Below are 16,242 nucleotides of genomic sequence, written 5' to 3' on the forward strand. Positions count from 1 at the left end.
AGCAGTGTACGCAGGAAACGGGGGCGGAATTTATTGTGGGCCTAGCTCCGGAAACCACACCCTAGCGGGCGCCCCACCTTCGAGGATTCACAAAACTCAGAGCGAAATTTAACAGTCCGCAGCGAAAGCGCGCACTCGAGAGCCAATGAGAGTCCAAGGAAGGGAACAGCGCCTGAGGAACACTCTGTATATCAAAAAATGATTGGCTGGACTCCTCCTCTCTTCTTTTTAGTATTGGCTGAACTGCTTTTCCCCACCTACCCAGTCCGCTTTTTTGCCTAGGTACTTCTGATTGGCTCCTCCTGGGCGGCGGGTGGACAGGGTTGGGGATTGTCATCACGGATTGGTGGATTTGAGCACCTGGCGGTTCCTTCCAGAGCAAGGAGCCCGTCCCATCTTCTCTCTGTCCCGTCTCCCGACCCGTACGCTTTTCCCCCAGCTCTCGCGCACGAATGGTTAAAAAAAAAAAAGGGCGAGGCGGGGGCGAGGGGGGGCGGGGTGTGTGTGTGAAGCTCGAGCGCGCCAGCCAGGCCTCTAGCTCCCAGCGCGCGCCCTCAGCGAGGACCCGCGCGAGCTGCCCGTGACGCTGCCTGCGCTGTTTGAAACTGCAGAACCCGTTACGATCTTGGGGCAACTACCGTTCCAGCTGGTTCAGGAGTCCGGGCGTGCCAGAGGGGCGAGTGGCGGTCGCGAGGCGGCTCTGGCCTTTCGCGTCTCTGCAGCGTGGAGACTAGAACCGGCACTTTCGAAGGACGCCGCCTCCAATCGCGGCGCTGGCGCGGGCGGAGGCTAAAACACGGGGGTCCTGAGACAGAGGAAAACGCGCCAAGTTCCCGTCGGTGGTGGAGTGAGGAAGACTCTAGCGGTTCGGGCGCCCGGCTAGCGGAGCCGCTTCTGGCGCTCCTTGCCGTCCCGGGGCGGGGGCGGGCGCGGGAGGGCGCCGCTCCGGGGATGTAGTTGGTGCCCGCGCCAGGCAGGACCGAGCTGCAGCCCGGGTTCCCGCTCTTGAGAGCGAATGGTCACTTCCCCCGGGGAGGGCGATCGGGTCAGCTTTTCTGAGGGTCGGGGGCCCGGGGCAGGGGCTCACCTGTCGCACCCGCACTCAGCGGGGTTGGACTCGCCGGCGTCACCGCCGCGGACCTCGCTCTGGGCCATGACCAGGTAAGGAGGGCCCGTGGAGGAGGGGCCGGTTCCCGGGCGCCGCGTCAAGTTCGGCCGTCGCCCAAGGGGGCCGCGGGGAGGACCCCCGGCTCCTTGGGTTGCCGCGTCCCCGCCCAGCTGCCAGCCGAGCCCTCCACTCAACGGGCCGTGCCCCTTCCAGCAGGCGCTGGGGACTCCGGCAGGTGCGGGCCGGGCGTAAATAGGCCAGCTCCGCGGGCGAGGGGCCGGGCGTTATGGTTTTGCTCTCAGACGCCTCCCGCCCGGTGCTCGCCGCGTCTGACGGGCACGGACAGCAACACCGACCGTCATCGCCTCAGTTTCTCTTCCGTTCCTGCAGTATGCGGGGTGGGGACAAGAAATGTTTGCACTCACGTTGTTCTTGTCGGTGATTGCTAAATTTTACCGCGCAGTTTAACTTTTAGATGTTCTACAAGTTTTTAGAACGCCACGTGTCTTAAACCTTTGTCGAGGATGTTATCCTAGTTTTACATTTTTCGTGAAAAGTTAAGAATTGAGTTGTGCCATATTAGAGGAAAGAACCTGAAACTAATGGGACTTCGTGTTCACACTGTCATTTGGCCAAGAACATTTAATGTTCGATATATTGTGTTTTCTGCGAAACTTGATTTAGAGAAACATTTTTGACGTAACTCCCAGTGATAGGACAGCCAGGAGCAAGAAGTGGTATAGCTTAAGATACGGCACCTGGTAAACTGTGACACAGTCTAGGTAGGGCTAATGTTTAATCATTGCTTTGAGGAGCCCTGAGGATTGGTTTATTGATTAGGATTGATAGTTATTTTAGCTGCTGGGTCGTTTTTTGTTGTTAAGTCCGATTACTCTCTCAGAGAATGCAGTTTCCATCGTTTATTAGAATTGGCTCCTAAGAACAACCTTTTACAAGAATCACAAGTTATGCTTAGGGATCCCTGACACTGTAGTGCAGGCTAGTTTACCATTAGTGATAGCATTTCATACGAATAAATTGAGTTGGAGTGTGGAAATTGGTTTGCTTTCTAGGTATTCTGAGATGTCTCAAAAAAAGGGGCATGTTTCACTGCTGAGTTTATTGTTGTAAATTCCCACCTCACAGGCAGCCAAGTGAAATGCTTAAGGGTGTGAGTTTAGTTCATCCTTTACCTATATTTGAAAGTCATTGCTGAGCTTTTGGACTCTTAACTGATTTTCTGGTAATAGATAATTATTCCTAATATCTTCCTAATGAAAAACAGGACTGAAGTGTAAAATGACTACCACAAATACAACCTTTTTTTTTAAAATCCAAGTTTTATTATAAAACAGGGAAGAAAGTTTGCACAAGGGAAGCTTTTCTTTTTTCCTACTTAAAGCAGTATTTTAATTCTGTAGTTAGAAAAAGTTTGTAAAGTCAGTATATTTCGGTTTCTAGTGCATAAGAATTTGATATACACAAAATACAGCAGTTTTTTACACCATTATCTCAACTTCGAATAGTTTATTACACAAGTTTTTAGGTGTAAACACTAGGTGTAGGCCTTTTCTTGTATGTAGATTATACTTTAAGTAGATTATTTCATATAACTAGAAGAGACTTTGGAAGAAGAACTCAAGTCACTTCTAGCACTCCTTTGATTTCCCATTCATCCTTTTTCCCACCTTGGTAAAAAAGCTCAGTGTTTTCTGGATGAACTAATAGATGATAAAGTTTTTTACCCTTTAATGATAATACTTTACCACACATCTCTTACTAAAGTGGAGTATTTTGTGATGCTCCCCTTAAATCTAATAGCAGGCTAATAAAAGTTCAGTATCATGACTTTTTGTTGTTTTAAGAGTTAAGGACAAATGGCAGCTTGTTCATTTAAGCAGTAAACATTGACTGCCTCTTATTGGTGGGCATTAGATTTTCCAATACAAAGTTCTAATTAGTACCATTTCTTGGTAAATTTGTTTTCAGAAATGATTTTATTGCCTACAGTTGGTAACTGAAAACTAATAACCTTTTCTCTGATTAACAGGTATGACTGGTGATTACAAGATCCCTGTATAAGTTAATTCCTGTCAACTGCTTGGAATTTGAGGAGAAAATGCCTGGTGTCATACCTAGTGAAAGTAATGGGCTTTCAAGAGGTAGTCCATCCAAAAAAAACAGACTTTCCTTGAAGTTTTTTCAGAAAAAGGAAACCAAGAGAGCCTTGGATTTCACAGATTCTCAAGAAAATGAAGAAAAGACTTCTGAATATAAAGGGTCTGAAATGTATGTATGTTATTTTTAGCATTTTTCTGTACTTTTAAAAATTCTGTATCAGTAAAAAAGCAGGGAACTTGGTTTGATTTCTACAGTCATTCTGACCTGATAGTCCATAGAGGGACATAAAAAAACACACATTAGTGAGACAAGTCTAGCAGTATATAGTAGAAACTAGATAAAACTGCTGGTTCCCCACAGAGATCACATCACAGTTAATATTATAACTCACTGAAATTGTGTTTGTCCAGTTACACTAACTTAGAGAAGTATTTGTTGATTAAAATTATTTTTCAATTTAAACCTGATTGTAATGCAACATGTTTTAAGTAAGGGTAAAGAAATTTGTGATGGTCTTTTGGTTCGGAAGACCTGACAGTTACCTGAGATGCACTTTGTAGTCCTACCTAGTACATGAATTCTCAAACCTATAAGATACGCTTTTGATGCAATAAATCCTTCAGTGATTGAAAAGAAATCAGAACAGAATGATATTCTTTGTTTCACCAATAGTGTTCTAGTTGGAGTCTACACTTGCTCTAAATTCAGCACACAGTCACTCTGCTATATGACTAATGTATATTTGGTTCTCTGTGTAATTTCCTAGTATTGGTATTTTCCAATAATCAGTTTAGGAGATTATGTGTAAACCTCTTGTTTACCGGATTCATGCCTACAAACACCTAAAGGTATTAAGAATAATAGCCAGCAGCTGTAAAATAAATAAAAATGCTGCGAAGACTGTTTGTTAAAATGAGGTTAAAGAATTATAAACTTGAACAATTCATTTTTAAGTGGGGGACAGCTGTATAAGTATCTTCATAGACTTGGTTTCCTCTTAATCTTTTATTAACAGAATCTGACTTAGTGCAGCCTCTCCCAAATATCGTCATAATCCCAGGATTCTGTTCAGAGTTAAACTACTTGATTAAAATATCATGTTGGCTGAACAAATCATAGTACCACTTCTGCAGTTTTCTACTTTGTAAAGTGGGATTAGCAGTCCTTTAGTGGAATTGTTTGAAGCTTGTTGGCTGTGATATTGTTAAAGTGCTTGTAATACTTTTATTCTGGATGTACAGCAGTTTTTACACCTGTAAAGATTAACTCTGTTGAAATGCCATCTGAATAAAATCCATGTACTTATCCACAACTTTTGGGAAAAGACTAAGTCTAGGGAAGTAGTATTTCCACTTTAAGATTTTACTTCGTTATCCATTTCTCTTCTCTGTACTTAATAGTGATCAAGTTGTTCCTGCGGCACAGTCCTCGCCTATAAACTGTGAGAAGAGAGAAAACTTGCTACCGTTTGTGGGACTGAATAATCTCGGCAATACTTGTTATCTTAATAGTATACTTCAGGTAAGTTGACAGTTGTGCTATATCGTAAAATTTTAGTATGCAAAGAATAATGTAACAGTGTTTCCTGAGAATCTAGGTTACTGGAGGATTTCAATTGTCCCTAGTGTCTTTGCCATTGATTGTAAGTGAAACATAATGGGGTAAAATAATCATGATTCTAAATTGTATGTTATAAATTTCCTTTGAGGTAAGAGAAAATGATATATTAACACTGGGATAGCAAAGTTGAGTAGATGTTGGTTAAATTGAAGATACCAAACTTTTAGTTTTCTGTCCAGTTGATTCTGTGTGATATGAGAAGGGGACGACAGAGGATGAGATGGTTGGATAGCATCACTGACTCAATGGACGTGAGTTTGAATAAGCTCTAGGAATTGGTGATGGACAGGGAAGCCTGGGGTGCTACAGTCCATGGGGTCGCTAGGAGTCGGACATGGTTGAGCAACTGAACTGAACTGATACATGTTTTACTCCTTGAAACTATGTTTCATGTTATACACTTCAGGTTCAGTGCTTTGCTACAGAGGAAAGATAGCAGGCCACTCTGATGAAAGAACAGTTTTTGACACACACCTTAATCTCAAAATTTTAAGTAATACTTATTTGAACATGTTCTTCAAAAAGCATGAGAGCATTTTAATGATTTTTTAGGTATATTGTCTGTAAATACTCAAAACAAGTCTCATTTTATAGGTATTATATTTTTGTCCTGGTTTTAAATCTGGAGTGAAGCACTTATTTAATATTATTTCAAGGAAGAAAGAAGCCCTAAAAGATGAAGCCAATCAAAAAGATAAGGTAAAATATAAAATTAACAAAACTCACTTGCTTAGAAATGAAAAAGTAATAAATACACGGAGGATTTGGGAGAATGACCGATATTATTTCTCTTAAATTTACACTTGAAAATTAAATTTCTTATTGGCAATTATTTTTCATTCTTGGGAGGTTGACAGTTTGCTTAATTATATCCCCTTTATTGATTATCAGTAAACACTTTTACACAGACCACCATAACAATATATTGTGCCCTTTTACCCTATTGTATTTTCAGATTGACTCATTTTTACTATTTATGTAAATTTGAAGAAACCTTTGACTTACATAATTAAAAAACCATTATCACACACATAATAGAAAGTAACCAAAAATATGCTTAATTTTTTTTTGAAGTTTATTTTGTATACTTCCATAAAATTAGTCTTATGAAATTAGAGTTAGAAAAGCTAGTATTGTCTAGTGAGAAAAAGGAGTAAGTTACTTAATTTGTTCATAAATAAAAATATTTGTGTGTTTCTTGACAGGGAAACTGCAAAGAAGATTCTTTGGCAAGTTATGAACTAATATGCAGCTTACAGTCCTTGATCATTTCAGTTGAACAGCTTCAGGCTAGTTTTCTATTAAATCCAGAGAAATACACTGATGAACTTGCTACTCAGCCAAGGCGACTACTTAACACACTCAGGTATAGCCTATTATATGATTTTAGGATTCCAATTTAGCTACTTACTACTCTCTTTGGAGGAGAGTGATATGTGAACAATGGGAGGAATAAATGGCAAGGAAAACAGAAACTATAGGTCTATAGTCCTGATATCCCGGAGGCTCAAAAGACTGGAAATTTTTCCTAAGATTGGTAGTAAATTCATTAAATCTGAATTTGTATGAGTTTATATTCATATTTACGTATAATGTGAATATTCATTTCTGTAGAAGTAGTAATGTGTATAATTAGGGAATACCATCCCTATTTTGTCAGTGATACATATTTTACTTATGTGCCGGGTTTTTTTAATCTGAAAATTTCTGAATTACCAAATACACTTGGTCCCAAGGATTTCAGATAGAAATCCTTTGGTCTGTATCCAAAATATGTTATATACAAGAACAACAAATTCCAAGCCGCCTATTTTTGTTGTGTGTACTCAGAAGAAAACTATTAACTGAATTAGATTTCTTTGTAGTATTGTCCTAAAAAATGAAACTTTATCCTATATATAAAAAGGCTTTATCCAAAATATTACAGGGTTCTAAGTCTTTAAAAATTATTTCATCATTTCGGAATAGACCTAGATGTAACATATTGCCACACATTTGTTAAAAGGCAGTGTAGCCTGGTGGCCAGGAGTAGGTTGAAGCCTGACTTCTCCATCTCTGTGACTGACCTGGAGAAGTTATCTGTAAATAGTGGTGATATAATAGTTACCTCATAGGGTTATTGTGAGGATTACACATATAATATAAAAAGCATTTAGAAGGAATTCCCTGGTGGTCCAGTGGTTAAGACTCCATGCTTTCATTCCCAGGGACCTGCATTTAATCCCTGGTCAGGGAATGAAGATCCCACAAGCACTGCAGCTTGCCCATGCACCACCTCCTCCAAAATGAAAAGTTTGAGACTTTCCCGGCAGTCTTAAGATTGCACTTCCACTGCTGGGGGCACAGATTTGATCACTAGTCAGGGAATTAAGATCACACAAGCTGTGCTGCAAGGCCATAATATATCTATCTATCCATATATAAACCATTTTGAATAAAATGTGCATAGTAAACATTGTGTACATATGAGCTATTATTAACAGTATTTAGGAGATGAAAGTATTTGTGATGATGAAAATGAGATTAAATTTGTTTTTCAGTTAAAAGTTTAGGTAAGGAGTTTCAGACTAGTAGCTGAATAAATGTTTTCTGGACTTCAATAGTTCCGTAATGGCAAGGTGGTTTTTTGTTTTGGTGTTGTATCTTCGAAACTAGAATAGATGAAATGAAAATTTTTGTTTATAGGGAACTGAACCCTATGTATGAAGGATATCTACAGCATGATGCACAGGAAGTATTACAGTGTATTTTGGGAAACATTCAAGAAACATGCCAACTCCTAAAAAAAGAAGAAGTAAAAAATGTGGAAGACTTACCTACTAAGGTAGAAGAAGAGTATCAGAAAGAGGAAATGAGTGATAATAACAGCATGGAGATGGACAATATGAAGCATTCTGAAGACTATAAAGAAAAACTCCCAAAAGGAAATGGGAAAAGAAAAAGTGATGCTGAATTTGGTAACATGAAAAAAAAAGTTAAAATCTCCAAGGAACACCAATCTTTGGAAGAAAACCAGAGACAAACCAGATCAAAAAGAAAAGCTGCAGGTGATACATTAGAGATTCCTCCTAAGATAATCCCCAAGCACATTTCTGAAAATGAGAATGCAAGACCCTCCCAAAGGAAATCAAAAGTTAAAATAAATTGGTTAAAGTCTGCAGCTAAGCAACCCAGCATTCTTTCCAAGTTCTGTAGTATGGGTAAAATAGCAACAAACCAAGGATCCAAAGGACACTGTAAAGAAAATGAATATGATCTTGAAGAGGACTTGGGGAAGTATGAAAATGATAATACAACTAATGATTGTGAACTTGAGTCTCCAGAGAATAATGATATGCCCATTAATGAAGTTAAGCCCATAAACAAAGGTCAGTATAATTTATTCTTGAACATTGATAGGTAGGAAGATTAACAGCTGCAGAATTGGAATTTTCTTAGATGCATATACATCTGGTATAAGTTTTAAGAGAAGTTTAACACAATGTGAACTAGCTTTTTAAGCACTGCACTATGTGTATTTTGTGTGTGTGTCTTAAGGTAATAGTAATTTATGTTTATAAATTAGGGGGGTTTAATACATCTTAATGACAAGGGAATATTTTATCCCTTTATATATGCAGTATTTGATGTAAACTCATGGAAGAAATTGCATTTACTAAGTAGTTACATCATACCTGAACTGGATTTCTACTTAGATTCACACAGATCTCAGGGAAAATTTGTAGAACTGACACACTTTGGGATATCTTTGGGAAGGGAGTTTTAAGGACAAAGTTGTGTTGAAACTCTTCATTGAGGTAACAGTAATTCATATATTCAAAATTTTCTTTACAGTGAGTTTGTATTACATGATTGTCACCCCTTAATGCTAATAAGCAAGCTGAAATGTGAAAATCAGCCTTTTATTCATGGTCTCCTTTAAATAGAATAATGGTTATCAGGGCTGTACTGAAAAATTCATCTGTATAGATTTGTGTTTTCCTTTTTTTGTTTTAGGTGCAGAGCAAATTGGTTTTGAGCTAGTGGAGAAATTATTTCAAGGTCAGCTGGTGTTACGGACTCGTTGCTTAGAATGTGAAAGTTTAACAGAAAGAAGAGAAGATTTTCAAGACATCAGTGTACCAGTGCAAGAAGATGAGCTTTCCAAAGTAGAGGAAAATTCTGAAAGTAAGCGAAATCTGAGTCTTGCACAGATCATGGGATAATTTCAGTTTTTCCTCAACGAAACAGTCTAATAAGTAGCTTATATAATTATTGAGGAAAAAATCTGTCTTTAGTGTAATAAAATCATTCTCTTGTATAACTTCATTTGTTAATAGTTAACTATATTTGAAAATTGTGGCATCTTTATTTTGATGTATAGAGTATGTTATAATGAGAAAATGAAATGCTTTAATAAGTTAATTTTTGGCTACCCAAATATCTGAGCTGTTGAGGATATTTTTGTTGACAACATATTTGAACCTAATGTTCTATCTTGTGTAAACCACAAAAAAAAAGTAATGTTATGGGAAATGATTGAGACTGGTTTACCTGTTTAGATATTGTAAATCAACTTAAATATAAACTAAAATCTGTCTCACATGGAGTCAGAGTAGGCTTATCTTGATTTTGCTGTCTCCTTTTCCTCGATTTTTTTTTTTACCAGATATGAAATATTTAGAGGTATATGCTCTGTTGAAGAAAGTTACTAGTTTCTGAAACTAAAAAGAAATCTCTTCAGTTATTATTTAGGAAGGATTAGTCAGTTAAAAATGCATGCTAATTTTGAATATAAAAAGGTATAGCTTAGCTTTTCAGAGATTTTTTACTTGTGAGTGACAGGATTCTCTTGTGTAGTTTCTCCAGAGCCAAAAACAGAAATGAAGACCCTGAGATGGGCAATTTCACAATTTGCTTCAGTGGAAAGGATTGTAGGAGAAGATAAATATTTCTGTGAAAACTGCCATCATTATACTGAAGCGGAACGAAGTCTTTTGTTTGACAAAATGCCTGAAGTTATAACTATTCATTTGAAGTGCTTTGCTGCTAGTGGCTTGGAGTGAGTATTCTAAAGTTTTATTCAAAATACTATGATATTTACTATAAAGGAAAAGATCATTTTAACTCTTGCTAATATTTCTTAGACTATCAAAATCATTTTATTCAATAAATAACATGAAATATGTCTTATACGTGTGTGTGTGTGCTAAGTGTGCTAAGTTGCTTTAGTCATGTTCGACTCTTTGCAAACCCCATGGACTGCAGCCAGCCAGGCTCCTCTGTTCATGGTATTTTCCAAGCAAGAATACTGTAGTGGGTTGCCATGCCCTCCAAGGGATCTTCCCAAACCAGGGATCAAACCCACATCTCCTACGTTGGCAGGTGGGTTCTTTACCAGTAGTGCCACCTTGGGAAACCTCTTATATGGATTTTACAAGTACACAGAGGTTGTATTAATAATTATTAGCAGGTAATGAATTAACTAATACATAACCAATCAGAGGGTTGCTGCTCAGACACAATTCTGATGACAAAAAAACAAACATCATTGGAATATAGACCTTACTCAGCTTCACCACTCATAGGGATTGTCCTTAACACCTCTTTCACCTCTTCCTGCTGTCAGCATCCGGCTACACGTGATTTGTTCATTTTCATTCCTTTTTAATGGGACTAAAGCAAGGAACACATTTAGTTTATACATCAGCATTTTTCTTGAGGGGAGAGAAACAAGCAAAATTGTTTTAGTTTTAAGGTAAGTAAGCCAGGAAATAAAACAAGTATGAAGAGATTTTTCCATAGTTGAACATTTAAGTATTTGAAAGATTTAAAAGTAATAAACATCAAAATTCCAGTTAATTTTAGATAGACTTTTCTGACATGTAGATATAATGTCATAGCTTTTAGTCCTTTCTATATTAATGAACTGTTTGAAATTACCATGAGAACTTCCCAGGAGCTCTCCACACATTTTATTTTGCCAGAAGATGGCATAGTCCTTTCTTTCAGTGGACTTTTTCTTTGCTACAGTATAGCTTTTTCTTTTCCCCAAATCTTGGTTGTAGAGACAGACTTCACACTAAAATGATTTATTAGATTTACAGGAAAAGAGATTTGAAGATCAGTGGTTTTTTTAAATGTCATTTTCTTACTGGACAAAATTAGGAAAATAAAAGGGGGAAGTGCCATATATCCTACACAGAAGCACCTATATTAGTACTGATTTCAGTATTTGTATAAATGTCATACAAAATTTGGGTGGTGTTTTCATTTTATGAGCAATAAATATTAAGGGTTTGTTCAGCCTTTTTACTTGGTTTCTTTCACATTGGGTATAAAACTGAATATATAAAGTGGAATCCCAGAAAACCTTTTTTTTTCCTTCCAAAGGTTTGACTGTTATGGTGGTGGACTTTCCAAGATCAACACTCCTTTACTGACACCTCTTAAATTGTCACTAGAAGAATGGAGCACAAAGCCAACCAACGACAGCTATGGATTATTTGCAGTTGTGATGCATAGTGGCATTACAATTAGTAGTGGGCACTATACTGCTTCTGTTAAAGTCACTGACCTTAACAGTTTAGAACTAGATAAGGAAAATTTTGTGATCGACCAAATGTGTGAAATAGGTAAGCCAGAACCATTGAATGAGGAGGAAGTAAGGGGTGCGGTTGAAAATTATGACAATGAAGAAGTGTCTATTAGAGTCAGTGGAAATAACCAGCCAAGTAAAGTTTTGAACAAAAAAAATGTAGAAGCTGTTGGACTTCTTGGAGGACAAAAGAGCAAGGCAGATTATGAGTTATACAACAAAGCCTCTAATCCTGATAAAGTTGCCAGTACAGCACTTCCTGAAAATAGAAATTCTGAGACTAACAATACTAATGGGACCCATGAATCTGATAGTAACAAGGAATCCAGTGACCAAACAGGCATTAACATTAGTGGTTTTGAGAACAAAATTTCATATGTAGTGCAAAGCTTAAAGGAGTATGAGGGGAAATGGTTACTTTTTGATGATTCTGAAGTGAAAGTTACTGAAGAGAAGGACTTTTTGAATTCTCTTTCCCCTTCTACATCTCCTACATCTACTCCTTACTTGCTATTTTATAAGAAATTATAGAGTGATTGCATTTTCCTTGTGTATATATTAAATAGACATGGATAAACATTGGTAAATTGATTACATCGCTTATCTTTTGAAGCTATTGGATATTATTGGTCTCTAGGTTTTTATATAAATAGTGAAATTTGAATTACTGAAAACCATGTTAATTTTTAGAATTCATTTTCCTTAGTAGAGACTAGTGATACATTAGCTTCTGGGAACAAACTTGTATAGGTTCTTAATTGAATTATTCAAAATGGAAGCATTTAAACACTTCTGAATTTACATCTATCTTTTGTGTTTGCTTTTTAAAATAAAGTGCTTGTATTTGTATCTCCATATTTTGGAGTAATTATCTACACGATGTTTATAGGTCTTGTGGTTTTTCAGCTAAGAAGCAGAATCTCATTTCAGTACATACAGTTTTGTAAATTATAAACCAAACCTTAGATGGGCTATATTACAGGCACAAACTCTGGAATATGTATGTATTCACAACAGTGTACATTTCGTGCCCTGAATCACTTTGAAAAATATCTCAGAAAACCCATAGAGTCAGTCCTCTTCTATCTTCACCTGGATTTTATGTGTATTTATGAAAATGATTCTGTATCCTAGTAAATCTTTTGGGGCATGGACTAATTTGTATTCCTTCATAGTCATACTCTGCACGATCTGTATACAGTACATCAAACTTAGAGGTGTGACCTTAAATTTAACTTTTTTAAAAACCAGGACAATAAAATGTAAACTGCTTAACAACAATGTATACAAATGCTTGAAGAATTTTTTACTTGCATATTTTTTACCACATATATAGCTGGATTCTCTTTAAAAAAAAATGTGTGTATGTATGTATACACACAAACATACTATAAACATATATACATAGAAGAGAATAAACATGCATAATTACCTTTAATAATACTCAATACTTTCTGACAGTTGGAGGTGAAGAGATTTTCAAATAGAAATTGTGCTTATTGGTCCATCTTAATTGTCATACCTAGTTTTCCTTTAAAGTAGATGTATAACTTTAAGGAATCCAAAACTGGAGAACTTAAGGCTTTAGGCACAGAAAAACTGGGTTAAATTTTCACTTTAAACATTAAATTGGTAAATCAATTATGACTTGTTAAAGGACATTCCTGATATTAAGAAATTAAAAATCCAAAGAATATGTAATTCTTGGAATAACACTGCTATACCCCACTTCAACAAATAAGAGTACCAGTCAACTAATAATCTATACAGTTAGTCTTACAAATTCTTTTACAAGATGGTGCAATATAAAAAGTCACAGTTCACACCTCTGTCTACATTCAGAATCAATGGGACCTTTTAAAGAGCTCAGAACACCACCCATAAGCAGTTGGGGGAGTAGGAGTCACTAATAGACCTTTAAAAATAAAACATCCTTAACATTACTTTATGAGCTCCAATGGAGTAGTTCTAGGACAGAACTTGGGCTTCTGTAACACTCAAGAGACAGCTATGGTTAAGAACTAGTATAGACTGCTGACACAAAAATTTTATCTTTTAAAAAACTGAAGAACACAGTAAGCTAAGTTAGGAAGTGTTCAGTTATACCAATGTTTTGAGAGGAAGCCTCTTGTGACTCAAGTCAGACAATGATTATTGCATAATCATTAAGTCATACAAATCTTAAAGTTCTTGATAGTGACTGAGATGGATGGCAATCCAAATTCTCATATATGTGTAACCTTAAGAGAAATGACCTAGGAATTACTTAATATTCTCCCCCCCACCCACCCTTAAAAGGAGACTATGTAAATAAGTTACCTTTTTTTGCTTGCTTTAAAGAGTTTCTGTCCTTGACTCTGCCTTTCTTTATTGTCCATCTGGATCCTCTGTTCTCATACATTTTTGAGGTTATGCTTTTCTGACTTCCTAGTTGACCCATTTTGGTTCACCTGTAACTCACCTGAAAAACCTTTCTGAGATTGTCTTTGAATTGATATAGGTAAGAGGAATTTTAGATAATATTGCCTGTTAAAAAGATAGGCTGGAGCAGGGAATATTAGCCATCATATCTATGCTCTTAGAAGACTGAAAGTACCGTGTTTGATCAGTTCTTCAGTGATTCATGTAAGTGGTCAGTAGATCAAAGGGACAGATTACAAGTGATCTTTCCTAAAACTGCACAAAGAAAAAACCAGACATTTTCAGAAATCCTTAATACACTCTGCCTTGGAAAAGCTTGCCAAATATATGTTGAAAAAAACCTGAATTAGTTTTTCATATCATAAAAGTTATAATTTTAAATTAATTAGCTCAATTTTAATTGACAGGTAATTTTACCTTTTATACATGTACTTTGTAAAATCTATACAAGTATCAAAAAATATAACTTCTTATTCACCTGACAGATTAAAATCAAACACTCTTATTTTTATGGTGAAGTAAATAAGTTTAAAGCAGATTTCTAACATCAGTTTAGATCACTAAAAACCGATGAAATGACTGATGTAATCTGAAACAGGACTCATTCATTTTAGTTGCATAAGAGTAAAAACTGATGAGATGATGGGCTTATTTAATTTGAAACAGGAGTCGTTCATTTTAGTTGGTAAGAGTCAGCTCATACTATCATTACTATAAGGTTGAGTCAGAGATCAAACTGGGTATTAGCTATCCTAGTATATAATCATTTATAGAGAGAAGTTATCAGGTAGTTACTTCTGCGGTTCTAAATACCATTTTGGGGTGTCTGGAAAATACCTTAGAAACCAGTCTGAAGACTTAAGCCAGTTATCAACTTATTTTCACCTATTTATTTAATCTGGAGCTATTATGTGGGCCCATAAAGTGACTGTCAATTATGATTTTCATTTTGCTATTTTTGCAACTATTTCTTGAATCAACTCTAACTCATTCTCTGCTTTTATCAATAAAAAAATTTTTAAGTCTTTTAATTAGTGTAAACGTTCACATATTTAATAGTACCTTTAAAATAAGCATTACTACATTTAAAATGGTTCCAAACAAATCTATAAATGGTAATATAAATTAAAAAATACAAACTTAAAGTAAATAAATTTAACGTTAGCTATGGTATAAATAATGGTAAATGTAAGTGTACCTTTGAGTTATTAAAATGTCTTTTTAAAAAAGGACAGCATATTACCGGAACATTAGAAACCACAGCCATGATTCTCAAACTTCACCAATTGCCATTTGATATTATTTTGGCCACTGCATTCTTCCATGAGTAAATTAATGCTATAATTTCCAGAATTAAGTCCCAAGTCTTTTTCAATAGCTCTTAAATTCTTTTCACACTCAGTGTTGAATACATGGCTTTTTTCAAATGAATAAAACAAGTGCATTTAAATTAGAGATCCATTTTGCGCAGACTCATTCGACTGAAGGAATCTCTGGAGAGAAAATGAAAGAATATGAGTAAACAATTTTTATATAATCGTCTAAAATGTTCACATGCTTTCAGCCAGATATCTCAAAGTTTTGCCACCAAAAGCTTATTAACTTTAAAACTTGCAAGCAAAGGTCTTCACTTTCAAGTTACATGCTCATCCTACACACTATTGCTCTATATATTCTAACTTGTAGACTTCTCGATAGATTCGAAGTGTCACTGTCCAGGTCCGTTGATCATTTATTCATTTGTCCAATAAATGTATTAGATATCTGATTAAACAGGTACTAAGGGGTAATGGGGGAGATTTACTTGAGGTTAAAAGGCAAAACATATTTAAAATAATAAACTCTAAGCCTTAAATCAGTGGTTCTCAAGTTTTGGGCATTTAGGTCCTTTATACACTTAAAATTGAGGACCCCAAGGAAGCTTTTGTTTATGTGGATTATTTACTGATACTTATAATAATAGAAGTTAAAACTTGAGGACCCCAAGGAAGCTTTTGTTTATGTGGATTATTTACTGATACTTATAATAATAGAAGTTAAAACTAAGATTATTTTAAATTCATAAAATAAACCATTAGTACATTACTATAAATAGGATTTTCTATTAAAATGTGCAATAAATTTTAGAAGAGTTTAAATTTAGAAAATTACTTTTTAATTTTTAAATATTTGAAAATAATTTTAAAAAATTTTAAAGTAAATTTGGAAGATAATTTTGCTTATCTTTCCTGACATTAATGTTAATGTCTTAAGATTTACAATCTCTAGGAAAGGAGAGGACAGATACAAAGGGATTGTATTCAGCTTTCAATCTCCAAACTTGGTTTTGGTGGGGTGTGTTTTTGTTTTTGTTTTTGTTTTTGTTGGGAAAATAGCAGTCTTGGAAGATAGTTAC

The 16,242-nt window shown here is 36.2% G+C and overlaps 2 protein-coding genes across 8 annotated transcripts in view; one reads left to right on the forward strand and one right to left on the reverse strand.

The window, feature by feature from the left end:
* The first annotated feature begins 302 nt into the window (after positions 1-302).
* On the forward strand, positions 303-12,711 carry USP1 (ubiquitin specific peptidase 1). The gene is made up of 9 exons (XM_069593125.1): positions 303-1,161; positions 3,159-3,397; positions 4,630-4,750; positions 5,444-5,548; positions 6,055-6,215; positions 7,535-8,217; positions 8,846-9,016; positions 9,689-9,890; positions 11,222-12,711. The coding sequence occupies exons 2-9, from the start codon at positions 3,228-3,230 to the stop codon at positions 11,955-11,957; spliced, it is 2,349 nt and encodes a 782-aa protein (XP_069449226.1). The 5' UTR covers positions 303-1,161; positions 3,159-3,227; the 3' UTR covers positions 11,958-12,711.
* The window catches only part of DOCK7 (dedicator of cytokinesis 7), a 190,676-nt gene continuing 187,145 nt past the window's right edge, over positions 12,712-16,242 (reverse strand). For 6 of the 7 annotated variants that reach the window (XM_069593013.1, XM_069593007.1, XM_069592996.1 and 3 more), the window contains one exon: positions 12,712-15,340. In XM_069593013.1, the coding sequence (XP_069449114.1) occupies positions 15,298-15,340 (43 nt within the window). In that variant the 3' untranslated portion in view covers positions 12,712-15,297. The remainder of the gene's footprint in view (positions 15,341-16,242) is intronic. The other variant, XR_011257554.1, reaches the window with a different exon arrangement.

The sequence above is a fragment of the Ovis canadensis genome, chromosome 1, assembly GCF_042477335.2.
Source record: "Ovis canadensis isolate MfBH-ARS-UI-01 breed Bighorn chromosome 1, ARS-UI_OviCan_v2, whole genome shotgun sequence".
Lineage (NCBI taxonomy): Eukaryota > Metazoa > Chordata > Mammalia > Artiodactyla > Bovidae > Ovis > Ovis canadensis.

What these genes read in the sequence shown, in the direction of transcription:
- USP1 (XM_069593125.1), top strand. Translation starts at nt 3,228, where the DNA reads ATGCCTGGTGTCATACCTAGTGAAAGTAATGGGCTTTCAAGAGGTAGT. An exon ending in GAATATAAAGGGTCTGAAAT is followed by an intron (nt 3,398 to 4,629) that starts GTATGTATGTTA and finishes TGTACTTAATAG; the next exon opens with TGATCAAGTTGTTCCTGCGG. An exon ending in AGTAGAGGAAAATTCTGAAA is followed by an intron (nt 9,017 to 9,688) that starts GTAAGCGAAATC and finishes TCTCTTGTGTAG; the next exon opens with TTTCTCCAGAGCCAAAAACA.